General features: G+C 50.9%; 1 protein-coding gene across 3 annotated transcripts in view; it reads left to right on the top strand.

Annotated features, from left to right (window-relative positions):
* TRAK1 (trafficking protein, kinesin binding 1) overlaps nucleotides 1-27415 on the top strand; it is a 59857-nt gene that overhangs the window by 5851 nt on the left and 26591 nt on the right. For all 3 annotated transcript variants that reach the window (XM_012720247.1, XM_012720246.1, XM_004676280.2), the window contains exons 2-9: nucleotides 14005-14081; nucleotides 19306-19422; nucleotides 21479-21579; nucleotides 22326-22434; nucleotides 24012-24090; nucleotides 25264-25394; nucleotides 26119-26193; nucleotides 26699-26836. In XM_012720247.1, coding sequence (XP_012575701.1) covers nucleotides 14005-14081; nucleotides 19306-19422; nucleotides 21479-21579; nucleotides 22326-22434; nucleotides 24012-24090; nucleotides 25264-25394; nucleotides 26119-26193; nucleotides 26699-26836 — 827 coding nt within the window. The remainder of the gene's footprint in view (nucleotides 1-14004; nucleotides 14082-19305; nucleotides 19423-21478; nucleotides 21580-22325; nucleotides 22435-24011; nucleotides 24091-25263; nucleotides 25395-26118; nucleotides 26194-26698; nucleotides 26837-27415) is intronic.

Here is a 27415-nt window from a genome sequence, read left to right as displayed (position 1 = left end):
CTTTATAAATTTGGCTGTGAATATACAGATTGAGGGTGAGAGTGGGATTGATAAAATGCAGTTAAAAAAAACAGTAAATGCAAGGTATTATTAACAAAGAAAGTTTAACGTGGCAACAGTTACCGCATTTTCCCCATTTGCTAGAAATCAGAGTGATCACTTCCTCTCCCATTCAGTTCTGTCAGGCTGTAGTCACAGCCAGATTTGCCTTGGCTTCTGAAGCACCCCCGCAGGAAATCTCTCATCCAGAGGTGTTGGGCAATCATGCACCAGGGCAGTTCCTCCTGAGGGCCCCACCTTTGGACAGGTGTACAGCTTAAGGCTTGGTTGGTTTTGTTCTGTGTTGCTATGAAACTTTAGGGAGCTACCATTCCTCGTTGCTTCTGGGGGGAGGAAAAGTGGGAAAAAGAATCTGGAGGCAGAGCGCTCGCCTGCGTTCCTATACGAGCCTGTCCGCCTCCCCTCTGAATTCATAGCACCTGGCAGGGCTGCCCTGGGGCCTGGCAGGGCATTCCCATTCTGACAGGTGTTTCTCTCCTCCTCACCCCTCCTCTCTGGACTGGTGAAGGAGCCACCCCCTTCCGGGTCCTCCCTGGGTGATGCTGGGCCAATGGCCCTATGCACACTGTCCGCTCTGGCTGAGTCGGGACATGTCCATAGTCCTGGCCAGGGCCCAGTGTGTGCCTTGGGGGCCCTGGCCCAGTGTCTGCCTTGGGGGCCCAGGCCCCGATGGCTCCACCAGGCAGGCAGCCAGCAGCTTCCCCAAGGACAACCCCCTAGGGTAATGTTTTGACTTTGGGGTGACTTCAGCAATGTCCCTGAGCGCCTTGGAAGGGGAAGAAGAATGTTTTGAATATGACTGCCGGGATGAAGAGCAGAAGCCTGCCCGTGGGCAGCGTGAATCCCTGGACCTCTTGGAAGAGGGTAAATTTGGTTCTTTGTTCCCAAGGGATCCTTTTCCTTTTAGTGTCTGACTGGTCTTGGCTGTTTTGCAGGAGTCACAGCACTCTCTTGTTTTCTTCGTGAGTTTTAACTCGAGCCCTCAGCTCTTACGTGGTGAATGGCTTGTGGCACTGAGGCAAAACTACCGCTAGTAACTTCCAGCTAGTAACTTCCAATACCTTCGGCAGTCCCCTGCGCACTTTCTGGTTCACCCCTCCCTTCTGGGCAACCATTTCCCTGACTCCCGTCACCTGGGTTTGTTTTGCCCTGTCTGGAGCTGCATAAATGGAACCAAACAGTGCGTTATCTTGTGTCTGGCTTCTCTGGCTTCGCTCTGGTCTTTGCAACTCACGCATTTAGTACAGCAGAGTAGTTGTTAGCCTTGTTTTGGGGGCTGCTATGTGGCCTTCCACCTCTCTGTTGGAAAGTTTTGTTGTTTCCTTGTCACTGAACAGGTTTTGGTAAGTTAATGGTGAGTGACTCATATTAAATGTTTCTTTATCGGCATTGTTTATTAAAAACAATATCGACTGCTGCTTTGAAATTGGGATTGTTGTTAACCTAGAAATCTTCCTGATAGAAAGATACTTTGAAATTGCCTGGAGCCTACCACCTGGCTCCCTCTGAGGCTGAAGCATTGAGGAAGGAGGATGTTAAAAAAGATAAAGCCCACTTGCTGGGGCTGAACTTCTTCAGGGTGGGTGCGGAGGGGTCTTTGGAGTGGAGCAGGCTGTGAAAACAGTGACTCCTGTGTGGATGTTCTCCAGAGCTCAACACAAACACTCAGGATGCCTTTCAAAATTCTACTCTGTGATGGTCTATTTTTATATCTCAATTTAACTTTCATTTTCAAAATTATTTATCATCAAACAGAAATAAGAGAAAAAAACCCCACAGAATTATATATAATCAGTCATATGCCACAAGTGGTTTTCTGTTGAGGTTTCTGTCCTGAAAATATTGTTAACCTTTCATCCACAGAGCAGTTCAAAGTATTTAATTGGAGAAAGCGGGGAACCAGTGGGATCAGCCAGATGAGAGCATGGAGCTCCCCACCAAACGTCTAGGGCACGGCTTGGCCCTCCCTGGGGAGCGCTGCACTGCAGGGGGGCCGTGCGGGCAGGTCCTGGAGGCCTCTCAAGAAAGCATCCATCTGCTTTTGTATAAGCAGGCCAGCCCGGGTCTCCCTGGATGAGTGGGCCTCTTAAAGCCACGCTGTTGTGTGTGCCTGGGAGCTGGGTAGGAACGCAGACTCTCAGGCCCCACCCAGACCCACTGAGTCAGAGGCTGCACTTGCGTAAGATCTCCAGGGGATCCCTGTACACTTGGAAGTCTGACCTGAGCCGCTGCCTTAAAGCAGTCAGGTGATTTGGAACAATCTGGGCTAAATTCAGGGTGGTGCAGGGTTCTAGAGTGGTGTCATATGTCCTGGTTATAAGAAGAAAGACATTTGTGTTGTGTGTTTTCTGTGTCTTTATCTATCCGCCTTCAGGCATTTTTAAAAGCTGAGAGCCAGATGATGATGATGATAGCCAGTGTTTAGCATGGCCTTAGCTTGTGCCGGCCGCCAGCCTAAGTACTTCCTGCGGATTCCTGTTTAATCCTTAAAACAGTGATGCGCAGTTAGATAATGTTATGATCGCGTTTTAAAGATTTATAGGTGAAAACTTAAGTACTCATTCTTGGCCACACAGCGAGGGAGAGGCCTCAGCCCACATAGAACGACTGGCTGGTCCTCTTCGCTACTCACAGTGGGGTCCCAATTGCAGCAGCACCCCATGGGGGGACGTGAGGAATGTACAGTTCCGGGCTCTGCCCCATACTGCCGAGTACCCCAAAACCTGGATTTTAACAGGGCTTCTGGTTGTTCCCAGTGCTGGTTGCACACCTCATCGACACCAGGGTCTCAGGTCTGCGGTCCTCTCCGTCCGTGGGGGTGAGGAGACCTCCGAGCTGTTTCTGCTGTCTTAGAATTGGCTTAGATTTTCTTCCTTCACTCTTACTTCTTCCCATCCAACTTACCTCTTTTCTCCCATAAATATTTTTAGCGGTCCTATAGGTGAAATGTTAAAATCTTATCAGGACAACAGTCTCAAAAGAAAGGCACCGCAATGCCAGTCCTCTTAGTTCTCTCTGTAAAATAAAACCCCCAGATTTGCGCCCAGCCTGAGGAAGGCTGTGACGGCAGGTGGAGGTTTGGTTTCTGTGGCCTGGAGCCTGCCCTGTGCCTGGAGCAGGCTGTTCCCTGGCCCCACGTGAGCACCCCTGGGAAGCGAGTCCTTTGGGTGGGAAGCAGTGCTTTGTGAGTGGTGAAAATACGTGCAGGGGGTGGGTATAACCCAGGAGTCCGAGGTGGTTCTAGGTGGGGTTTTTTTATTGTTGTTATTTTTAACTGTAAATTGACCGACAAGAAGTGCTTTGGGTCAGAAACGGAAGGTGAGATTTACTTTTGTCATTGCTCTGGTAGCTACGGATACAGGAGATGTTTGCGCTCTCCTGGTCACCTTGTTGCGGTGCTAGGCCCTTTCTAAGGTCACCCCTTTATCTTCAGGACAATCTTTGCAATATATAGTATATTCTCAGATTTGCTGTCAAAACAACAGAGATTGCCCATGGCCCGGGTCCCACGGCGTAAATGTGGAGCGGGGCCCTCCTCTAGTCTGGCGCTGCCTTCCACCACCTCAGGTGTGCAGGCCCTCCCTGGCATTGTCTCCTTGAAGAAGTCAGGTGCTCAGATCACACATGGAAGGGGTAACTTTGCTTTGCTGGCTTTAGGGAGAGAAGAACGCCGGGCCCCGTGTCTTTGGGGTACAGGAGGCATGCCGCACAGTGCAACAGAAGTGACCTCAAGTACATTCGTGCCGTGTGGTGTTTCGGGGAAGGGCTTTGCTGGCTTTCCCTGTCTTTTCTCCTCAGGGGAGTTGTTGTGGCCAGAGGGTGGATGGACTGCCCCACACAAGGGACACACTGGTGAAGGCGCCGGTGGAGCGTGGAGCTGTGCCTCTCCTCCTGTCCTGTGCAGTTGCAAGGCCGACTCCCTCCCACCGAGATGCCGAAGGAGCCTGTCATAGTCATTTTTCCTCTCCCAGGCACTTCTGAGGCTGTTACCCTGTTGTGATTTAGTCACTGTGTTCCTGCAAGAGCAGGGTTTGGAAAGAGCTGGCGGATGGTCTGGCTGATGCATGGACTCCCTGTGGATTTAGGTTTCCTGAGCCCCTCCCCAGAGATGGCCATTGACTTCCCTGTGTGTTTCACTATGGCGACATCAGTCTTTTGCACAAAGGGCAGTTTTCCAGTGTTGAATACTAACAAAAACTTATCCGAAGATGCAGAGGTGAAGACAAAGCCAGTGGACAGTGAGAACCCAGAGCCTGACAGAGTGCTTCAGGCCAGCAGGTCCTCTGTCTGCATCTGCCCTGCTGGGCCAGCCAGGTTCTCCTTGGGGCTGAAGGGGAGGCCGAGATGCATAGAGGGAGCATGTTCCTCCCGCGGCCGGGCGAAGGCCTGGCTGCTGGGTGAGGGCTGGGCTGCTGGAAAATGGCTGCATCCAGATGTGCTGACCCTGGAGGTGGTAGTGAAGCCGCGGGCCACTGTGGGGTGGACGGGCAGCCTCAGAGGAGCTGTCGCCCTGGGCCCTCATGTCTGTGTTGTACAGTGTGGCCAGCAGTGTGGAACCTGCTATGCAGGACTCTCCTCTAGGGTTATAGAAAGGGCGGAGAGATCTGCTTATCAGCACCAAGCTCAGCACTGTTACAAAGGTCCCTTTGCTCATGGTTTTCAAATAACCTTGGTCTCCAGCTTGGGGTTTGGTTGTCAGTATCCATGGCTACTCCATAGAGACCTTTGGTGAAGTCAGGTATGCAGGGCAGTTCTAGCGGGGTGGGGTGCCAGAGGCTGCCCAGAGCTGGCCATAGGCAAAACTTGCTTACATTCTGTACTCTTGGGTCCTTGTGCTGTGCTGACCATGCGGGGGGTCTGTTCCCCGACCTGGGCCACTCTCAGCTTTCTAGCATCTGAGTGCCCCAGTAGCGTCCTCACCTGGCACTTCCTGCTTGCTCCTCAGTATTATGCTAACTTATGCAGGTGCCTTACCTTCTCCACTAGACCACGGCATTCCTGGAGAGTAAGAGTCGCTTATTCACTCCCAGCAGCCTGCAGTTTAGAGCACTGAGTTGTGAGTCAAGATGTCCATACTCTCCCATAAACACTCTGATCCTGGGCAGTTTCTTCACATCTGAAATGTGGACAGTGGTAATTCTTTCCTTTTGGGAAGAATGTCATCACGAGAGGTAATGGCAGACAGACAGCAGTGTTCTGGGCGTGGGTGAGCAGCCACTCGATTCCCTGGCCCTCATTCCCTCGGGGTGGTGAATGGGCACCATAAATCAACACTGGATGTTTTAGTGCAGTCCCGGGCGGGGTGGATGATGACGTCACCCACAGACCAGGTTCAAGTTCATGGTTATCTCCTATCTGACCTTGAAAAGCCACTTGGCCTTTCTCTCTGGCTGGTGTATTAAATGGGAGTCACATCTAGGTTGTGGGGGTGGTTCTGGGTTTATCTGAAATAATCCATGTGAAACGGGCCTCGTGAGCGCTTGGCGCAGTGTAGACACCTGGCAGTCATGTCGCTTCTCCTTCCTTCTTTGCCCAGCTAGCAAGGGAAAGTGAGCCAGTAAAATGGCCGTGCTATTTTAGTTTCAGTTACTAGTGCTCACGAGCAGAGCTGTAGCCGGGGCTGTGCTGTCAGGTCTCTGTTCTTGGTGTGCAATGCCCTCTCCGCCAGTCACAGACAGCCCAGGCACCCACAGACGCCCTTTGTCGTGGGCTGGGCTCTGCCCCGCCACAGTGCCAGAGGCCGTTGGTGTGGCTTCACCCGAAACCCTGGCAGTCAGAGGCTGCACGATAAGCCAGCACCTTTCACCCAAGAGCAGAGGTGGCCAGCAGCCTGCCCAGTGGCGTCTGGCTTCCCCCACCTTGTTGGTTGATGCCTTTGTGTGTGGGTGTGGCAGTGGGGGGGGAGGGGCTTCCACCTCCCCATCTCTGCGTCACCTTCAGGTTGATCACCCCTTTCAGATGGCTTCCCCCCAGGAGCCCGGGGTGGGGAGTGACGTGATCATCTTGGGGCAGTGAGATGCCCACTAGGCTTTTAAGTCTTCCCTCCTCTCTCTAGGGTATTGGTTTTTCTTTGCAATGACTGATCTGGGAGTAAAACACAAACTGCTAGGGTTGTTTGTTTTTTGAGGATCGACTATGTGTTGGACCCAAAATGAGTGAGACTCAGCTGCCTTCGTGTGGCCTACACAGCCCAGGTGGGAAGGGACAGGTGACATTTGTGAGAATTAGGCTCATTGTGACTACAGCAGCTAGACCAGAATAAAAAATCTATTGTGCCTTATTTTGTTTTGTTTCAATTACTGAAAATTGTGTGTGTGTGCTTTTATTACTTTTATTACCAAGTACAGTGGGAGCCCTCAGCCTTGCGAGGGCACATCAAAATCATTCGTTTTTGTATGTTTTAAAAGCCAAATAATTGTGTCTTACCAGTCATAGCAGTTAATACACTGGGAGTTTAGACCAAATCTGAATTGTTTTGGAGGCAGACAAATGCAACAGCGAGGCCAGGCACTTGGCTGGACCTCCACCAAGTAGTTGTAACACGGGAGGATAAAAGAGTGACATGTTTGGGAGAAGTTGGAAGTCAGCTTCTTGAAAACTGGAGAGCGATGACTCTCACTTTTCCGTGGGCTATATTATGAGATTCTGCCAGTGTGCACCTTTTAAAGATAATTATCTAATAAATCTGGTCTGTGGGGGGGGGGCAGAATAGGGCATCTTTGTGCCTTTTTATCAGTGCTGGGTTTTTAATGGGTGACTTGCTCTTCCTCAACAAAGTTGGCGTCTGAGAACACACCACTGGTGGCCAGGGACAGCTTGGTCGGGGTGGAGATAGTAGAAGCACGTTTCCGTGGTCACATAGCGGGAAGCAGTTGGAATATGGCGCCTGTAGTTCAGGGTGCTGGTTTGCATGCCCCTTATTTGGTAACATAGAATATCGAGATATAACTTGTATGTCATAACATCATCTCATTTTAAATGGACAATGTAATGATTTTTAGTATATTTACAGAGTTGTGCAGTTTTAGCGCATTTGCGTCTCCCAAAGTAAGACCCCTCATGCCTGATAATCCCCATGTCCACCCCCAATCTCAGACAGCCGCTCATCTGCTTCTGTGTCTGTAATTTGCCTGTGTGGGATGCTTTACAGGACTAGAATCATGGGCTAACACGGTCTCTTGTGTCTTACTGCTGCTGCTACCGAGTATGAGTTTTTGAGAATGTTTGTTGTAGAATGTTTTGATACTTCATGCCTTTTTACAGCTGAATATCACCTCCTTATGTGGCTCTACGCCACATTCTGTTTATTCAATGGCCAACCAAGTTTTTGGGGGTGTTTCCACTCTTGGGCTCTGGTGAGTAATGCTGTAGCGAACATATGCCCACAAGTTTTTGTTTGGACTTATATTTTAATTTTTCTTGTGTAATGACTTAAGAGACGCTGAACTCTTTGTGACCTTGAGCAATTCATCTGACTGACTCTCAGAGCCTCAGTTTCCCTGCAAGAGACAGCAGGGGGTGGGGTGTTGCCCAAAAGCAGGAGCTGCTGCTGTGCCATTAGGTTCCCTCTTCATCAAAACTGCTTTGCCAGGTTGCCCTGGTGGGGTCTGCTGGGTGTCTTTGGGGGAGAGGGGAGGCCAGCTAGAAACGGCATGCACCTTGGAGCAGTGGACAGAGACACGGATGAGGGGTCAGCTCTGTGTAGACCCTATTTTCCTGCTGGACTGTGGCGAAGAACAGCAGCTCCCTAGGTGGACAGTGGGAGAACGTCTACAGAAGGAAGCAGCAGGCACACAGGATGCCAGACAGCTGAGGATGGCGCCTGCGGGCGTGGTACTCAGGAGAGTGGGCAGGGGTGGGAAGGCTCCTGTTTGTCTTGGGTGTTGAGGTGCTGTGGATGGTGGTAGAGCCAGTGAAGGTTTGTAAGTGGTGTGTTGACAAGTTAAATTCAGAAACCCATAGCTGCAGCTTTCAGATTCTGAACCTCCTTGCCCTCTTAGCCTGTGAACACCTTACCCTGTGACAGGACAAATATTTGTTAGGCGTACTTCCTGGACGATCGGGACCAAGGGCAGGAGTGCTTTATCAGCTGACGACTGCCACCACAGATTACTTGTTCCTCCAACTACCCTCTCACCCAGCACATCAGAATTTCCAGAAGTGTACATGTCTATTTTGAAAGTTTATTTGACATGCCTGTAGTTCTTATAATCAAAATTATAGAAAATAAAATTTACTTTAAAAAAGCTAAGACTTGATGTACAACTGACAGGAGGAGAAATTATTGGGGGAGAGGATCTCGCGTTGGATTCTTACAAAGTTTGAAAAGCAGTGTTCTAAATAAATTAATTAATTAAAGAGTTGTAAGCCAGGCAGAGCAAGAACCAAAGCAACCCAGAGTGCAGAACTGATGGGCTCACTGTTCATGGCGCTGCCGGCATGGCCTGCGGGCTCTAAGGAGGCGGCGTCCTCGGGGGTCACACACACTCTTACAACACACTCATTCGTATACACACGTATGTGTGCATTAGATACTCCTTTATTTTCATGCCAAAGAAATGTAGAAGTTGCATTGATGGAAGGAGTGATATCAAAATTAGTCTAGGAAATGATGAGCGGTAATTGTTTTAACTGCATGAGAATTTTTCCACTACAATACTGAACATGAATGAGAAATGAGGTCTGCTCAGCAGAGTTTCTCAGAGAAGACAGATTGGGCTAGAATGTTTTGGGCCTTCTCAAGCCTGTTAGTAGGAGGAGAAACAGGCTGGAGCAGGTAGCAGGCTGGCACCTCCTTGCTGCCCTCCCCATCCAGCCTGGTCTCCTGGGGCCACCTCAGATTTTCCTGCTGCAGGCAGCCCCTGCCCTGCCAGCTGTGCCCACCTGCCCAAGGCCTCTTTGAATGCCCATATCTGACCTGATCCTCTTAAATTCCAGTACCTCCCTCCCTGTGATCTTCTTCCCTTCGGGGGTTTCTCCTGTATCTCGATTCCAGCCGCCCTCGAGCTTGCCCTTGACTTGATCTCCTTGGCAACAGGCAGGGCCTCCTTTCTATTCGGGGCTCTCCGGGATTTCTTGGCTGGCATCTAATGTCCATGACCAGGAGATAAAAATGGACACCAGCCAGCATTTGTTGTCCACATTATTTTGAGCACAGTTTAACTACAACAAAGTCACGTTACTCATTTTCAGACACCAGTCCCCCATGTAGCTCCTACCCTACCCCCTACCCTGCCACCCCACTAAGCTGTGACAGTCTGGCCACAGATGGCCTCTTGGGTGGGCCAGCCTGGGGCTACTTACTCCAGTTTGGCTTCACTGTTACACCTGCCTCGGTTCTCGTCTCATCTCAAAGGGGGTTTTCTCCAATACGATCTAGCCCCCCAGCCTTCAGGGTTGGGGAGGGGGGCCCCTGTCGCTGTGGATTGGAGCAGCCTGCTCTGCACCTTCCTCCACAGCCACCACAGAGGCTGTCTTGACTGCGGCCCATGCTGGCGCACCCCTCTGGCACCTGACCTTCTGCCCCCCTGAATGGCATGCTCTGTCTCCCAGGATGGTGAGAAGCCCAGGCCGGTATTTGTTGATTGATCTTATCTCTGAGACCTGAAAGAGACGACTTCTCTCTGTCTCCTCTGCCCTTTGGATTAATGACCAGCCTTGGTACCCCTCACCCCGCCTCCCATCCCCATTTGTTGGAACGGTAGCCAGAATGTCTTGTGAATTACAGTTCTCATGTGGATACTCTCCCTTCGAAAACCCTCCAGTGTCTTCCTACTTGCCCATGGTAAAGTTCAGTCAGTCTCCTTCAAGGGGCCCACACACCTTGAACCCCTCAGGCTCCCTCCCCCCCACCACACACGGTGTTTCCTGTGGTCTCCTACTGCCTGATGAAGAATGCTGCCTCGTATCCTCCCGCAGGCAGCGAGGGGTAGAGTGACCTGTAGCCGGCATTGTAAGAGCAGCTTTTCTGGGGTTGGGGCAGAGTTTTCTCACATAAAGCTTAATTATAGAAGCGGTAGCTCTTTCACATTTTATTTTTTCTTAATGCATTTTTGGGTGGAAGTGGATTTATTTGCTAGCACTTCCCTTGGGCAGTGTCCTGGGACACTGTTCTCATGGACAGAGAAGCCTGACCACAGTTACTGTAGATTGAGTGTCTAGAGAGTTGTCTAGGAACTTCAACTTGTGTTCCTGTTAAAGGCCTGTTTGTGATTTTTCTCACCCTTATGGGTATGACCCATACTTTCTCATTTCTTGGAAGTGGAATCCCAAGACCCAGCCATTGTGGGGTTTGCCCAGGGCCTCCAGGCCTTGATGAAGGCTCCTGTTCAAATCTGTCTTGAGTTTGGGGTCACACATGCTTCCTGCTGGGTTTGTGCTGCCTCACCACAGTTGACGTGGGCCAGACCTGCCCTGCCCTGCCTCCTCTATGATCCCTGGTCTAGTAGAGGGGCTGAACTGGTCCAGATTCAGTCCCTGCCCCTACTCTCACTGGCTCTGGCCTTGTCTGGTCCTAAGTTTTGGGAACCTCAGTCTTTTCACTGTTAGTGTAGAGTAGTCACCCTTACAGAGCAAGCCTGCAGGGCTGTGGGAGGGTTAATGGAGAAAGCACATTAAATCCTTGGACACAGGAGGGACCCATAGATGTTAACTGCTGCCCGTGCTAGGAGTCTCCTCTTACTCTGAGAGTCTCTGCTCCCTGTGTGACGTTGGGCCAGCGGTTAACTTTGCTGCGCCTCAGTCTCCCATTTGTGAAGTGGGGTGTGCTGACTGGCAGTGTTGCTCTGGGGAGTGACCTAATCCCCACACAGGTGTGGACACTGCCTGGCCACAGCTCCCAGCACAGGACTGCTGGGGTTACTCATTGCCCTTAAAAGTCACCTTACATGGGTGTTGCTGGGGCCCTGTGTTGTAGAGAGCTGTGTATTTTCTAGAAAAATAGTTTAAGTAGTATTTCCTTTTCAGTTACGGTTGCTATCCCCCCAAAAATGATAACGCACAGAATTGTAATACCATCCAACTGTCAGTATTTTTTCAGCCTTCCTAACTTTTTAATTGTAATTCTGTAAATTTTATAATTTATAATTTTATTATAAACCTGTGCCTTTCTTCACTCCCCACACCCCAACTGGGATTGCATGTACTTTGAAAACATTACTGGAATAATATTGCACATAAGTTGGTGTCAGTAGTTGTGTGTTTTTGTTTGTTTGTTTTACCTGTGACATCTGCAGCCAGGCTCTAAGCCCTGGACTTCGAGAGTTCTCCACACCCCTAACTGGTGGTGAAAGGGCACACCTGGCCTTCTGTCCCTGTGGGAGTGGTGACAATAGGAGCCCGATAGGTATTAGTGCTGGAGAAACCACAGGCATCCATTTCATTGGGTTCAATTTTAAAGCATTGAAAATCAGCCTTAAATAGCACAACCAGAGGGATCCTTCTGGTGCTGAATCACAGTGCACTTGTACAGACCTTAATACTCACGTGCATGCACACACAGAGACACAAATGCGTACAGATATATTGGGGGAAATCTTGGTAAGATCCATGGATTGAATCAGTGGTGGTACCCTGGTTGTGATGTAACTTTGTAAAATGTTACCAGTGGGGAAAACTGGGCAGCATGTGTAAACTGGGATCTCTTTTCTGTTGTTTCTTATCTTTGCAAGGATTATCTGCACATGATTAACCAGCCACAATGATTACAATTTGAAAAAGTGGTTTAAAAGTTTTAAGTGTAATTTCTGATTACCCCAGTGGGGGCCTCCCTGGTGGCGCAGAGGTTAAACACAATTCTTTGCAAGCTGTCAGCAGCCACAGCAGCACTAGTTCAGTCCTGGCCGGCCAAGATGCTGACTCTCCTTTATTGTCCACTGCTCCCCTCAGCAGTGTATTTCAGTCAGTCCACCTGTTCTGCTCCCCACCTGGTCTCTCTCTCTGGTAAATCCTCTCATCCTCTCACCTCTGGCCCACACCTCAATTCTTGTATGCATAAATAAACAAATACTTTAAAATAAATACAAGCCCAGTGGAAAAGACAAGTCCAAATTTTGTTCTCTTAGGTTTTAGGGTGACAGATTTAGAGCCAAATCAGTTCATATGTGGCCAGATTTTCTTTTTGCTCCAGCACAACAGAGGACTTGGTCCTTCGGGGGAGCTAGCTGGGGAGCTCAAGCTCCCCCATCCTCCGTGAGGTTTCCACACAGGTCGTTTCTAACTGCTGCGGGCCATTTCTAGTGGAAGGAATGGAAATGTCCATGCTTCCGAGGTTGGCCTTGGCTGCAGGGCTCCTCTGCCTGCCTCTGCGGGATGGGCTACAGCCTTAAGATGAACCCTGACCTCAGTGTGGGTCTTCACTTAAGGACATCTCCTGACTAGAGCTGATGAACTATTCGGAGCACTTTGAACCAGACTCCACCTACAGTCAATTAAATTCTGGCTTAAAGCAACCCTTACAACTCTCTCCTGCCTTTCCCTGACCTGGCAGCCTCTGTGGACAGGCGGGGAAGGACTGTGCAAGAGGCAGCGTGCACTTTCCTCCCGCAGGCAGGTCTTGCATGAAGTGTGGAGTGGAGAAATGGGAGGAGGAACCCCTCTCTCCTGGGTCTTGAGAGCTCTGTGTTCTTCAGGTTTCAGATTTGGAACCAGATTGCAGGTCTGCTCCTTAAGTGAGAAAATCATTCCAACAGATCAGATTTCTCTGAGCTCATTCCCTAGGATGATCTCTGCTTGCACTGAATAAAATATTTAGAGGCCTACTGCATTCCAGTTGCGGTGTGTCTTTAGTAATGCTCATGAGTTGGCTTACTTACACACTTCAGTTCCCGATTGCCTTGCATGGGCTGTTACTGAATATGGGTCGGTGTGAAAGCTGACCCAAGTCTGTGACTCTTAAAGAATTTTTCTTGAGAGTCTAGGTTAAGAAGAATTACTGAGAAGTTTTTTTAGCCACCAGTGGCAGGTCTCAAAAAAAATTGTACATTTTGACCTTAAATCCATTTGCATTCACTCCTTCCTCCATGGAGTCAAGCCCCTGCCACTATCTTCTTGGTGTTTGTTGAACTGCAAATCTATTCCTTGCTGCTGATGTAGAATAAAACACCCTGAGATTTTTCCAGCAGACTAAAGCCTTCTTTCATTGCAATGCTGGAGGCGGTGAAAGAGAACAAAGACATATAGTCCTAAAGTAGCCTGCACACAGCCTTTTCTGACCACAGTCGTTTATCTAGGAATGAAATAATCTCTGTGTGTGTGTGTGTGTATGTATGGAGCAGTATTATAGTAGTGTTTTGGGCATGGATTTGAAACAAATGAAATGGAAGAAAAACAAAGATTCTCAATTTTCACAATAGGAAACTGGTTGCACAACCTTGGATTTGAGACCATTTGGGGCAGAGACCATTTGGGGCCACACTGTGTCAACATAGACATTAGGGCCCAGCATGATCACCCATTCCACTAGCCAATTCCAGCACCCTGCCTTTAACAGCACCCCTAAACATACATGTATGCACACACACACACACAATGTCAAGGCTTTGTAGACATTAGAAAGCACTCCCTACCCCCTTGCCCTTTAAAGCTTGGGTCTCGTCCCTGAAACTGTGCCAGTGAGTTGAGCTTGGCAAAACCAGCGACTCTGTCCTAATGTACAGGCCTTTCTTTAGGTCCCCAAACCTTCTCAGTGGAGCTGTACATGCAACATTAGGTTAGTTCCAGGTGCGCAGCAATGAGTGGGTGTCTGTACAGGGCCGGAAAGGATTGCCACCCTGTCTGGTTAACATGTCAGAGTCACAAATTTCCTTATGACAAGAACTTTCAAGATCCTTTCTTAGCAACTTTTAAAATATACAACAGTGTTACTACTTTTGATGAGTCATTTGCTTGGCAGGTTGGTGTCATCAGTGACTTCATCGCCATTTTTTGTTTGTTTGTTCCTTGCAGTCTTATGCGCTGAAAGAGTTGGCCAGATGACTAAGACATATAATGACATAGACGCTGTCACTCGGCTTCTCGAGGAGGTAAGTTTTGGGGAAGGCAGCTAATCTTTTGTGACTGACTTGTAGTACAACTTATTTTGTAATAAAACTTACATTGGCTAAAGCCTTTATTATTGTACACTTAAGGGAAGAATGCCAGAATTTGGGCCCTCTAGGGGCATAATTTAGTGGCCCAGTAACTGAAACTTTGTAGAAGGTATTACAGATTTAAGAAGAAATGCATTAGTCACGCAAAAGAAGGTATCATTTAAATACCTTAAGGTTTAAAATAAATTCTTAAAATATGTACTGGCTATTTTTTTTTCTAAGATTTATTTATTCATATAGAACTGGGGTACAGGTCAGAGATGCGAAGGGTGAGAGGATTCACCAGGGACAGAGTGGGGAACAGAACAGGCAGATCGACAAAGTACACTGCTGAGGGGAGCAGCGGGCGGGTCAGGAGAGGTCTGCCGCGCCATGTGGTCACCCCCGGGGCAGGCGGGGATCGAACTCATGCGGAAGTGGCTCAAGCTTCTTAGTGCAGTGCTTAACCCACTGCACCACCAGGCAGGGGCCTGTACTGGCTGTTTTTAAGTGTACTCACAAAAGTGAATGAAGAATGCTTCATTATCCATACCTTTATAATGTTTTTTTGTTTGTTTTTAACTTACGTTGGGTTAAGGGAATATTACGCAGTGTCAAATAACCAAAATAAGCCAGGCAAGAAAAATGTAGGGAACTTACTCAGTATCAGTAGAGCAGCTGATATTTTAGAGACTGTGAGTTTCTGAATTTCTTCTCAACAGCATGTTGGCGGTTGAGAAGTAAATGGGGTTGCATGTGTGTGTCCCATGCCCGGAACAGACTACAATGTGCAGGATCTTAGTAACTATGGATTGACACCACTCCACAGCCCTTCAGTGCACAGGACGAACTGTTGCCTCTTGTTTCTACTCTAGACCAGAGACTACTCATTAGCCCTGCTGCAGGAAGACGGGAATAACATGGGAGCCAGCGAAACCATTGTTAGCATCTCAGGCAGTGGTAGGTCAGGGCTGAAGCCAAGAAGAGGGCCAAGCCAGAGTGGGGAGACACAGGTTTCAGGAGGACTTCTTTTCACCCTGTCTCTGTCCCTGTTTTCCTCCCTTCTGCATGCCCTGCATTCTCACGCCAGCTCTGAGGGCCCTTCCAAGTCTCTCTGAGATCTTGACGGCTCACTGCCCCACCCCCAGCCCCTGATGCCAGCCACTCCCCAGTGGACCCAGCTGAGTGGAGTGGGGTCAGGAGCTGACCCACTGAGATGTCTCTGATCACCCACATAGCAGAGACATCACAAACTCTCCCCAGATACAGTGGTCCTGGTTTCCAGCGGTGCAAGGGGGCATTGGCTTAGCCTTGTAGGCGTGGCTTTGGGGGGCTCGCCAGCTGCCACCATCTGGGCAGCTGGTTTTCCCCATGGGGGAGACTGGCTTGGTGGGTACCGCTGACTTGAAATGCTTTACCACTGCCCCTTTGCTGATCTTACAGGGTTCCCAGCATCCACTCCTCACCCCTTAGCCAGTCAGTCATTCAGACTCCTGAGAGGGGACCCATGCCTGTACTTCTGTTTTACCCAAGACCACCCCTCAATCTCCAGGAGCCTCAGCAGTGAGACTGGAGTTCCTCTTCTTTCTGTTCATTCTCACAGCTTCTGTGTTGTGAGCCCTGTGCCTCACACCCCTCAACACCCACACCTGGTCTCCTTCCTGAGCCCTGGACACTTGTGGGGCATCTCTCCAGGTGGCTCTCACTGTGCCTTCTTGGTCTGGGGCTCTCCTGGCAGGGGTGTGTGCCTGTCTTTGCTTTGACTGTGACACCGTTCTCTTCCTTGTCCTGAGAAGAGTCACGTCTTCTTTGGAACCGGGCGAGCCCCCTGGTCAGGTCTCCATGCCCAGCCGCAGGATGGCTGTGCTGTGCTTTTCTTGGCTTCCTCCACTCTTGGGTCATTGCTTGGGCTTGAGCACTTGTCATACACAGGCAGAGTGCTCCAGACTGGGTTCTGGGGGACGGGCACACTAAACCTCCCAAACCCGGCCCTTGGCCAGGGAGGAGAGTTTGTGTCTGGGTTGAAGAAGAGGATTCCTGGGCTTGCCCTGACTCACTGCTGCAGGGAATTTACCTTCCGGCAAAGCATGCCTCCTCCCCCGTTTTCTTGGAGAGGGCTATTCCAGGGTCCCTTAGTCATGCTTTATCCTGAGTCGGTGAATGAAATGAGTCAGCTGCTGAGTGTGGGAAGCAGGCTGCTCGCCATCTCCAGGGGGTGTGTCGGGCAGCAGTGAACAGTGTTCGCATGATCACTGGCAAAGGGGCCTGTGGGTCTCTGTAAGCAAAGCCACGTTGAGGGGGGAGTGGGGAGGGGGCAGAGTTCTCTGAGCCAGGACCAGCTCCGCCTGGCCACGTTTGCTGGGGAGTAAAAGAAGACATCTCTTCCAGTAGCTTAATTCCAGTGGCCAGAATTGTTTGTAGTCGTCGTCTCCCTGTGATTGAGTCTGTCCTTTCCTGGCCTTTTTCTTGTTTTTGAAAGTAAACATTGGTTATAAATTAGCTGGTTGTAAGAAGTAGGACATTTTTTTCATTCCTGTTCTCAAAGAGTGATGCAACCAGCCTGTGCCCTTCGGTAAAATTAGGGAGAAAAACCAGTGGCTCTGCAGTAGCTTTTCAACTTTCAAAAATTTCTCCATGAACATTTTTATGCTAATTCTTTTTTCAGTACAAAGATTTCGTTCTGTTAAAGATTGGATTTCCCATGCTGATGAGAGGAGAGCTCCCCTCAGGGGGCAAGGAGCTGAGGAGGCCCTGGGACCTGAGATGTGGGGTGGAATGGGAAGGGGTGAGGACCACGCATGCTGTGCTCAGTGCCTTGCATGGTCAGCCTGCCGGGTTCCCATCCCTCTCTGGAACTTACCATGGGTGCTGACAGGAGCCCCGACATCCTTCACGTGTGAGGGGGCCTGCCCAAGAGCCTGAGCTGGTTGGAACTCAGCAGCTCCACGCCTGATGGCAACACAGAACAGCAGGGCTGCAGCCTGATGAGCGGGAAGCCCCGCTCGGTAGTGGCCTGAGCACTTTAAATATCTGAGATAGGGCCTCAGCGCTACCGAGTTGTCTCCAGCCACCACTGACCCTTGGCCCAGCAGCCCTCTCCTGTCTGGTCCCCCGCTCCCTTCGGCAGTGTGTTTCAGTGGAGCTGCCTGTTCTGCTCCCCGCTCTCTCTGGTGTATCCTCTCACTGCCCTCCACCCCTGCACCTCTGGCCTACACCCCAGTTCTTGTAAGCATAAGTAAAAATAAATCTTTTTTGAAAAAACAATCTGAGTTAGGTTTGTGGAAATCACACCTCCAAAGGGAACTGGTACGGCCGGAAACCGAGTGTTAGCCAGCTAAAACCACCCGCGCTAGAGGCTGATTCTGGGCTAGTCCCTGGAGAAAATCCCTTTGGATCTTTTCCTCACAAAAACCCCTCCGGATCTTCCCTCCAGGTACCACATAAGTACGGTGTGAGGGGTGATAAAGGCCCTCCTTGGTAGATGCTGCAGCTAGCAAGGATGAGTGTGCCGCAGTGAGCTTCTTGGCACGTGGGCACACTCACTGGTCCCCCAATTTCCTGGGAAGGCTTGACAGGGAGACACAAAGTGGGGATGAGTTGGAGGTACCCGTGGTTCACCTGTTCTGACGCCGTACTGGCTTACAGGACAGTGGGGGTGCAGTTGTGGGTATCAGGACTGCGGAGACCTAAGGAGAGAGTCCGGTCACTGTGGAGTCCAGAGTCTTCCTAAACTGTGCCTTGGCCTCAGGGCTCTGCCCATTTCTCTGAACTCCTGTGAGGAGGAGGGTCCGTGGGAGCTGCGTTGAGTAATTGGGTGGAGATGAAAGAAGTCAGAAATAAAAGCTGTTGTTTTTTTTTTTTTAAATCATGCAACTCTGGGAGGCTCTTTCATTACAGGGGTGTCTTAGTGAACCTGCTCCTCCAACTGCCCCCACCTAACAGTTGAGGGAATTGGATCTCCCCAGGTGTGCAGGTATTTGGAGCAGCTGCTATTACTCAGCCACTTCTCAAGCTACTAACACATCTAACCTGTGTTTTGAGAAACCAGAATGTACCTAGTCCTGGTTAAGCTGAATCTAACGAGATTAGAGAATAGCTGATCAGTTAGGCCTTCTCCCCAGCTCCTCTTCGGCTCTAAACTACCTGCCCCCATTCAGCAGCGCTTTATACCAAGTGAGAGAACGGAGTAAACTTCTGAAATAATTTAATTTTGCATAGTTCTCTTCTTCTGTCCAACTGAGGTAATTGAATCCTACCATAGTGGCTGATATTCCCTCCGCAGGGTAGGTCAGTCTGCTGTGGTGATGGTGCCCACCCGCCGCCCCCACTGTCAGGGGACATCTCGTGAAGCAGCTGTGTCTTTATGTGCCCCAGAAGATTTTCTTCCATAGTGCTTTGCCATCAGCTGAACCAGCAGAAAATTCTATTGCAGCACCTTAACACAGTCTGCCTCTGAAAGCCTGCTAGCTTTATGCAGTGCCTCTCTATTTTGAAAGTTTTTGTTTGTTTTTTTAAATATAAGCCTGTGTAATCTCCGTTAGGAAAAGAAACCTGTGGTTTTAGTTCAGAGCAACGAAGCACGTTTGTTCCTGCAAGGCAAATAGAAGTAAGTCAGTAGTGAAGAGGCTGCACTCCTGTGTCAGCACTTGACTTTGTCTTGAGAGCGCTTTGGAATGTTTGTTCATTCCTCCAGCACATAGCTTCCTGGTGCTGGGTGTCCTAGCACAACGCCAGCCTTGGGCAAGAGGTGGCACCACGCTGTGACCAGGAATTCAGCAGCGGCAGAGGGATGTGTTCAGAGGGACGTTTTCCTACAGAAAAATACTGTTTCCACTAGGCTCGCAGGTTCCCTTTCCTGCTTGAGGTGGCTTAACGTCTCTCTCTCTCTTTTTTTAAATGAGAAATGATTTTCAGTATTTGCTACCTCCATTTTTATTTATTTATTTTAAATATATTCATTGCATCGACCTTCATTTTTGTACAATGTATGGTTTCCCCCTGGGAGTCCCACCACCGATGTCTCCTTCTCGTTATTAGGGTATTGAATGCTGACATGGACGGCGGTGAATTATTAATTCCTTTGTTATTTCTAAACGCCCTTGTTCTCGTCGGTGAACACTGAGCACCGCTGGCTCCAAAAAGCACAGGGTTTTTGAATCTCTGCTCTTGCCTTTCATAGAAAGAGCGGGATTTAGAATTGGCTGCTCGGATTGGCCAGTCGTTGTTGAAGAAGAACAAGACACTAACCGAGAGGAACGAGCTGCTGGAAGAGCAAGTGGAGCACATCAGAGAGGAGGTCAGCTGCTGAGCCTGGGGGGGTGGGGGGATGGGCCACAGGCGCGCCAGGAGGGGCCACCGGTGGGGTCCCAGTCAGAGGGGCCCTCACGGGTCCCATGTCCGGTGCCAAGGCCCGTGTCTCCCTCTGACAGTGTGGGCGGATGGCCAGGCTGGGACAGCCCCGCGAGGTCTCCAGGCCCGTCGTGCCCGGTCCCTACAGGGCCTGTCCTCCCAGGGTCCAGACCGTGGCACGGGCGTGGAGACACACAGCGCCTGGCAAATGCTCACCCAGACGGATACAGTGAGGGGGGAGTCCTGCGTGGGGAGTCCCGCGTTGGGGGGTGTGGGCAGCCAGAGAAAGAGTCCTGTCAGGAGGCCAGCTAGGCTGCAGAGTAAAGCAGCTGCTGCACAGCCGTCCTTACAATATAATTTTGTGTCTGTAAAACAAAACAAAAAGTCGTGTATTGTTTTCATGATAGAAGCTATTGTTTGCATGATAGAAACCCTGCTATTTTCACGAGGCAAACCCTGGCTCTGGGCATCAGTGGTGAGAGGGGTGGGGATGGGAACGCGTTAGGCTTATTTGAGGGACCAGGCTTTCGAGGAGCAGCTCTAATATTCGGGGTGGGCTGTGGTGTGGGCAGGAGATGGGGCTGGGGTGGGGGGCGGGGTTCGTGCTCAGGGCCAGCCCCCACTTTGTGGCTTCTTTCCTACTAGCCTAGCTTTAAAGTGAATTTTAGCCTTAAGGACTTTGCTTTCCTCCCCTTTCTTTCTCGTCCCTTATTTTCATTCAGAAACTCTTGGGAGGGATCCCCTCATCATGTCCCTGAGATGGATTCAGACATTTTCCTTGTGAAGGCTCTCGCCAGCTCTTTGTCTCTCTCTGAGTCTAATGAAAGTTTTAACGGGGCGCAGTAGACTTGCCACTATATAAGAAAAAGCTTTAACCCTGGACATTCTCTAGAAGGTGCTAAGGAGGAACAACGTTGACCCGCCTTCCCTGTGCCCAGCTCCGTGACCTGAATCCGCCTCTCTCAGGGAGTTGCAGCTCTCTCAGCCCCTCCGAGCGGAGGGACTTGCCGCCCAGAGCCAGTAAATGGCCACCCTTGTCCCGTGTGCTGCTTCTCCACGCAGCCGGCCTGGCTTGGCGTTTCCTCGACTCACACCAAGAGATCCTCTGCGCTGGGAATGGAGATGCTTTTCTTTCCTATTGGAAAATATGTGCCCTTTGGCACATCGTTAAATGATCAGTCTAGGCATTGAAAAAAGCCGTCTCTCTGAAAGAGAAAATATATTCACTTGGTGTGGAGAAAATGGGGTGCCCCCACGCCCCCCAGTCAAACTAGAGCAAGGACACAGCAGCGGCTGCAGCTCTGGCCTCCAGTGTCAATTCCTGCTCGTCGGGGCGGCCTGGTGGGAAGACAGGGCTCATTTTATGGTTTATTTATTGTGGCGTGATTTGCACAGCCGACCTAGCTGTGTTTGGCGTGGCCGCGGCTGGTGGCCACATCCTTTCTCCCAGTACCTGGAATTCCTATCTCATGACCCTTGAGTGCAGGGCAAGGTCTGCCCGCCTGGCTGGGGGAAGGGGGCTGGGCGGGGGCAGAGGTCACAGGGTGGGGCCAAGAGCTTCCCCAATATCAGGGCCAGGCGAGTTGACAAGCTGCTCGTCACCACCCACCCAAGGCTGGCAGTGCCAAGGTGCTGGTTCTAGGGGGCATTTGCTTTCTTCTTTCATTTGTTAACATGATCTTGTTTCTCTGGTTGGTCATCTGGTTACTTACAAAACCCATAAACTGCCTTGTTCCCCCGGGATCACTCCCAAGCCTTCTCATCTTGGCTCTGTACCAAAGGGAAAATCATAAATTTTGACAGGGTTTTCTTCTAAGCCGTAATTGATGGTACTTTTCTTAGGTAGGGTCAAATCGAACCCTTAGTTTTCTTTGAAAAGCACAATTATGTCCTTCTCTTTTAATGAGGAATTTGGAAACCTTGTCATTAAGCAGCAAGTGCCTGAGCACGAGGCGTGCGCGGTCACATCCGGGCAGCGAGTAACGGCTCCCCACTCTGCGCAGGTGTCTCAGCTCCGGCACGAGCTGTCCCTGAAGGACGAGCTGCTGCAGTTCTACACCAGGGCCGCGGAGGAGAGCGAGCCCGAATCCGTTTGCTCAACACCGTAAGTCAGCAGAGGGCAGCTGCAGCTGCCTGGCCAAGGTCACCTTCCCAGCGGTGCAGGTCAGCCTTCCCAGCCTTCTCCAGGCCAGGCGTCTCCAAGTGGCCGCAACACGTTGATGATTCTATTTTAGTGGGCTTGGAAAGACAAGGTTGACTTTTCCTCTTACTGGGCCTTCAGTCTTACTTGCCAGCTTAGGTTGGTTTGGCCTGGCACATCCTGAGTAGCAGGGTGGGCGGTGCTGTGGGCGTATATGTGAGGTTCTTTAGTCAGAGGTGCGGGACAGAAGACGAGATGCATCAGTGAGAGTCAGCCAAGCCTCCTGTAAGGAACACACGCTAGAAGCCCTGTGCCCTGAGCAGAGGGGCTTACTCGCTGTGTGCACTTGGCCAGGCTGCTTAACCTATCTGTGCGTGTGTCCCCATTTGTAAAATGGAAATAATAATAGTACTTTCAGCTCCTAGGGTTATGAGCATTAAACGAGTTATATGCAAAGTACTTAAAGCAGTTCTTTGCATGTGGGAGTGTTGGATGTCAAATTCCCAGCTCCCCTGATTTATGCAGGCTTCAGATAAAGTTGATTCCCCTGAATTTGAAGGTTATGCAGCAGCTGCACTTTGTGCACAGAAGGTCTGATGTGGTGGTCCCTGGGCCTCATCGGGTGCTGGCTTCCCTGGAGGGGCAGTCCCCTGGCCTCCAGAGAGTGGGAGGAAATGGCTTCCGGAAAGTAAAGGCACTTTCTCCCCCAGATTGAAGAGAAATGAGTCCTCGTCCTCAGTCCAGAATTACTTTCACTTGGATTCACTTCAAAAGAAGCTCAAGGATCTTGAGGAGGAGAACGTTGTACTTCGGTCTGAGGTGACGTATACTCCCTGCCCTTGCCCCTCCTGGGAGGGTGGCAGCCTGTCTGCTTCATCTGGCCAGAGAGCCCTGATTACGGAGCCCACAGTCCTTGGAACGGCCGCTCACCTTAGCGCACACTGCGGCCAGTGCCCGGCGGGGAGCCTCAAGTAGCCAGGGGTCTGGCTTCCCCAGTCAGCACACACCCGCCAGGCTGGACAGACGCACCGTGAATTATGCCGCCCAGGATGGGCCGGAGCGTAAACGCTCCTCCCTCAGCCGCGCCAAAGCTCCTGCAGTCAGGCCTTTCCACGTGTGCTCTGCACCAACAGACGTGACATGCAGGCCCTTGGGCGGAAGCATTTCCTTGTTGCTGCGTCAGACAACAGGGACTTGAAGCCGCCCTCTTAGACAGTTCGCCAAGGAGGCTGAGCTGGCTCAGCGCACTCACTCATGCCTGGAGTGTCTCCTGGGCTCCTCACTGGTCGCCACTTGCCTGCGCCCGCTTTTGGAAATCTCTGCGAGGCTGGAGGCTGGCTGCTCTGATTCTCATCGACAGCGAGGAAACCAGGTCGCAGCCTCTGGGTGTGCTCGTTTCCTTAGGTTGTGGCAGATAGTGAGGGAAGCAGGATTGCGAGTCGCTGTGACTCCAGGCCCCTGCTACCCCCTCACCGTCCCTATTTGGGACGCAGGTGCGCGCCAACTGAGTGCTTGCTGTCTTACTTACCAGTGCGTTTGTGCTTTTAAGTTTGGGCTGCCCGCATCTGGGCTTACCTGGATGCTCTTAGGCACGAGGAAAGGGTCATGTTCTAGTGGGGGACCAGGAGCCCGCGGCCCCCCCTCCACGTGGTGCGTCCGCTGCCGGCATCTGCCCCAGGCAGGTGTTCCAGCCCTGTGCTCAGGACAGCTCGCCCCTCAGTCTGCTCCTACTGCAGGTGGAGGGAGCCTGCCCAGGCACACATGCCAGCTGCTGCAGCCAGCCTGCAGAGTGCAGTGTTTCTCTGGGACAGGGCCTGTCTAACTGGGTCATTTTCTTCAGGCCTTAAAGTTCAATCTTCCTACCTTCAGCTGGCACAAATTATCCAGAGTCATGTGATAGCTCTTGGGTCTCTGAATGTTAATGCTTGCATACTGTACTAGTTTTCACTCAGCTGAATACAGTGGGCTTAATGCCACTCAGAACCCTATCGGACACAGCCAGGCACAAAGTAGGTTTATGGGAAGCATTTCCCATCTGTTGTCATCTTCAGAATGCTGGCGGCAGGCAGAGCAGCACCTGAAGTGCTGGTTGGGCTGCATGCCCCGAGGCCTAGGGCTCCACGTCTAGACGCTGGTGTGCGCTTTCCCAGAGCAGGGGCACACCGCCTTCTGTGGCGCCCTCTGGTGGTCAACCTTTCTCAGCTCTGAAAAGCTGAGATTCATTAATTTAAGCAGGGAAGGAATTCCACTTGGTTTTCTGTAGCGGAGGGTACCGCAGGTGACAGGTGGGGAGATGGCAAAGGGTGACCTCCCAGAGAGTGCTCCATGGCCCGGCCTTGCCCGCCCCACCAGTCCAGCTGTCCGTGCAGGGCCCCTGACCTGAGTCTCGCCCACAGGCTTGCCAGCTGAAGACAGAGACCATCACCTATGAAGAGAAGGAGCAACAGCTGGTGAACGACTGCGTGAAGGAGCTGAGTATGTTCCCGGCTCTCCCGCCCACCACTGCCTCTTTGCTTCTCCACCTGCGGTCTCTGTGACTGGACAGATTTGCATCACTGTTGATGAAGGGTGTCTTTCTGCCAGCCTGGCCGCAGTCACGTTTCTCTTACGGCCAGAACCTTCCTGATCTCGTGCGGCAGCCCTCACCCCGGTTTATGCCAAATTCGGGACTAGCTTGTCAGTGCATGTTGTCTAGTTTCTTTCTCATGGGGTGGATGTTTGATTTTAATTTTGACTTTCTAATGGAATACTGGAATTACATAATGACCACATTAAGCCCAGCTGCAGAGCCTCAGCTTGGCAAACACAGTTGACCGGTGAACAGGTTGGGGCACTGACCGCACCCCACAGCCCCACAGGCACAGATCCTTGTATAACTTTTGACTTCCCCCAAACTTAATCTTGCTGATAACAGAAACAGTCAGTTAACACCTATTTTGTGTGTCATATACTGTATTCTTACAGTAAAGTAAGCTAGAGAAAAGAAAATGTTAAGCAAACACATTTGTAATTCTGTCCTGGGTGTACCGATACCACAGTCTGTGTATAAGAAAATCCACATATAAGTGGAGCTGTGCAGCTCACACTCCACTGTTCAAAGCCCTGTAAGTCCCGGCCCCTCCCCCGTATATGGTTGCAATTGAAGACCAAAGGACAGGTTGTCTTGTGTTTCAGCAAGATACTAGGTAAATAAATCACCCTGTGTTCAGATCCAATAGGAAGAGCTGTGGCTGTGAGTAGAGACGTGAGCGCAGGGCGCCGCAGCTCCTTTCTGGAACAGGGTGCAGCGGGGCTTCCTGTTCCTAATGCTGCTGCTTATGTGTGGGAAGTGGGGGTCTGGCCAGGACCTTTGTCGGGTGGCACCTCCCAGCAGACTCCTGAGGCCTGCCTGGTCTCCGGGGACACCACCCAGGTCGGGGTTCAGCCACTGGGCCTGGGAGCCACGCTGGGAGGTTGGGTTCTTTCTCAGGACAGACTGAGCCCAAGGGACACAGCCCTTCACAGAGCCCGCCCCGCTGCTCCCCTGCAGCCTCCCCACCCCATGTTGTCGTGAGGGCATTCCTTCTGTACAAATGACAGGGAAACCATTCACTCTGAGTCTGCAGGAAGGGTTTTCTGACTAGCTTTTGTCATATTCCTTGGTCAAAGGGGATGCCAACGTGCAGATTGCCAGCCTCTCAGAGGAACTGGCCAAGAAGACCGAAGATGCTGCCCGTCAGCAAGAGGAGATCACACACCTGCTGTCGCAAATAGTTGATCTGCAGAAGAAGGCAAAAGCTGTAAGGTTCCCACTTCTCTGGTGGATACCTGAAAGGGGGCATTTACCCAGTGACAGGACCCTGAGCTTTATTATTTAGGAGTTTGTGCTGCCCTTGTGGAGAAAAAGCTTGGTGAATTCAATAGTATAAAACTGGTTGTCCTCTATTGGAAAGGAAGTCATACTTACCACCACTTATAACCCGAGAGGAATCCGTAAATGAACATAATTCACCAAGAAAGATGCTGTAGAAGCTGAGTTTTCAAATTAGCTGACGAAACATCTAGTCTGGTATTTGCTCTGATGCAGGGAACCCGGTGTGTTGTGGTAGAAAGACTTTGCCATCAAAATGAAATAAAAGTATAGGGCTCTCCCTGGTGGTGCAGCAGGTTAAAGCACCGCATTATGAAGCTCGCTGAAGCCACTGCAGCATGAGTTTGATCCCCCGCCCAGGAGCTGACCCACATGGCGTGGCAGACCTCTCCTGACCCACACACTGCACCCCATAGCAGTGTATTTTGGTAGTTCTGCCTGTTGTGCTCCCCACTCTGGTGAATCTTCTCACTCACCACAACTCTGGCCTGTACCTCAGTTCTGTAAGCATAAATAAATAAATCTTAAAGTATAAAAGACAAAGTTCTCATTGTAGACATGTGATAAGATCACAGTAATCTTGTAATAGGATAGAAGTTAGATTCTTCGCAGTCTTTTCAAAGAGGTGCTGATTTGCCTCTGCAATGTTTCAGTGTGCCGTGGAAAATGAAGAACTGGTCCAGCATCTGGGGGCTGCCAAGGACGCCCAGCGGCAGCTCACAGCTGAGGTAAGAGTCTCCCCTCATTTCATCAGGGCCCAGTGAGGGCTCACCAGCGTCCTGCTCACAGGTGGCATCCACCTTAACATGTTTTCAGATTGAGTTAAGTGTCATCCGCCATCTCAAGGCGGTTCCAACTCCCGTTATTGCCAATAGCAGCTGCGGCACCTGGGAGGCCAGGCTGTACCCCAGCCCGGATCCTGGGGTGCCCAGCTTCCTCAGGATGACCCATCCCACCACATAAAAGGAGCTTTGTTCAGAGATGACTTGAAAGGAGGAGATCACAGTTGACTCCCATTACATTCAGGATGTTTTTTTTTTCATCTTACCTGTCCGTGTGTTGGTGTTTTTGGAGATTGTTGAGTCTGCCAGCTTTCCCCAAGTGAAATGCCAACTGAAGCTGGGGAACTGCTTGGGGTTTGGCCCCGGCCCCTCCCCAGGCCAGAGCTTCTGTTAGCTGTCTCTGACCTGGCGCTCGGGATCCTGACCCCTGCACTTGTCTGGTCTCCTGCAGCTTCGGGAGCTGGAGGACAAGTACGCAGAGTGCATGGAGATGCTTCACGAGGCGCAGGAGGAGCTCAAGAACCTCCGGAACAAGACCATGCCCAATGCCACCTCGCGGCGCTACCACTCGCTCGGCCTGTTCCCCATGGTGAGCCGCCCGCCTCCTCCCACAGCCCCTTCCGCGGAGCGGGGCCGCAGTAGGAAGGCGGCCCCAGCTGAGTGCTGCGGGCAGTCGAGGGCATGTGTGCTCAGGGACTCACCTCTGTGATGCTAGCGGCCTCCATTTTCCACGCCTCTGAATCTGTATCTTTATCACGCTTGCCCTTAGAAGATACATTTAGTAGGTGCTAGATTAGGAGGAACCTCCTACTTACTATTTAAACATAATGCTTGGACCTTACAGGTGCCTGCCAGTGGTTCTGTGGTTCTTTGTTTGCTTGATGCTGTTTCTCAGTGGTTTTCAGTATCCATACTCTGAAAAAGAAAGTTGTGTCTGTACCATAGAGTGGCATTTTGGCATTGTGGCATTGTTCATGTTACTGCCCACAGTCTTCTTTGGTTATCCCTGCCCTGCTTTGTTTCATGTTTGGGCTTTAAGGGAGCGTGGCTGAGGGGTTTCCTCTCTCTGAGGGTCTCAAGCCTCCCTAAGGGACTCAGCACTGTCCCTCTGCCTGTCATTTTCCTGTGACATTTGATGAGCTTACTCAGGCTGAAGCCCCGGGGGGGG

The sequence above is a fragment of the Condylura cristata genome, unplaced genomic scaffold (genome assembly GCF_000260355.1).
Source record: "Condylura cristata isolate star-nosed mole 26May11 unplaced genomic scaffold, ConCri1.0 scaffold00004, whole genome shotgun sequence".
Classification (NCBI taxonomy): domain Eukaryota; kingdom Metazoa; phylum Chordata; class Mammalia; order Eulipotyphla; family Talpidae; genus Condylura; species Condylura cristata.
Note: the sequence above shows the minus strand (reverse complement) of the source record. Positions and strands in the feature narration are given on the sequence as shown.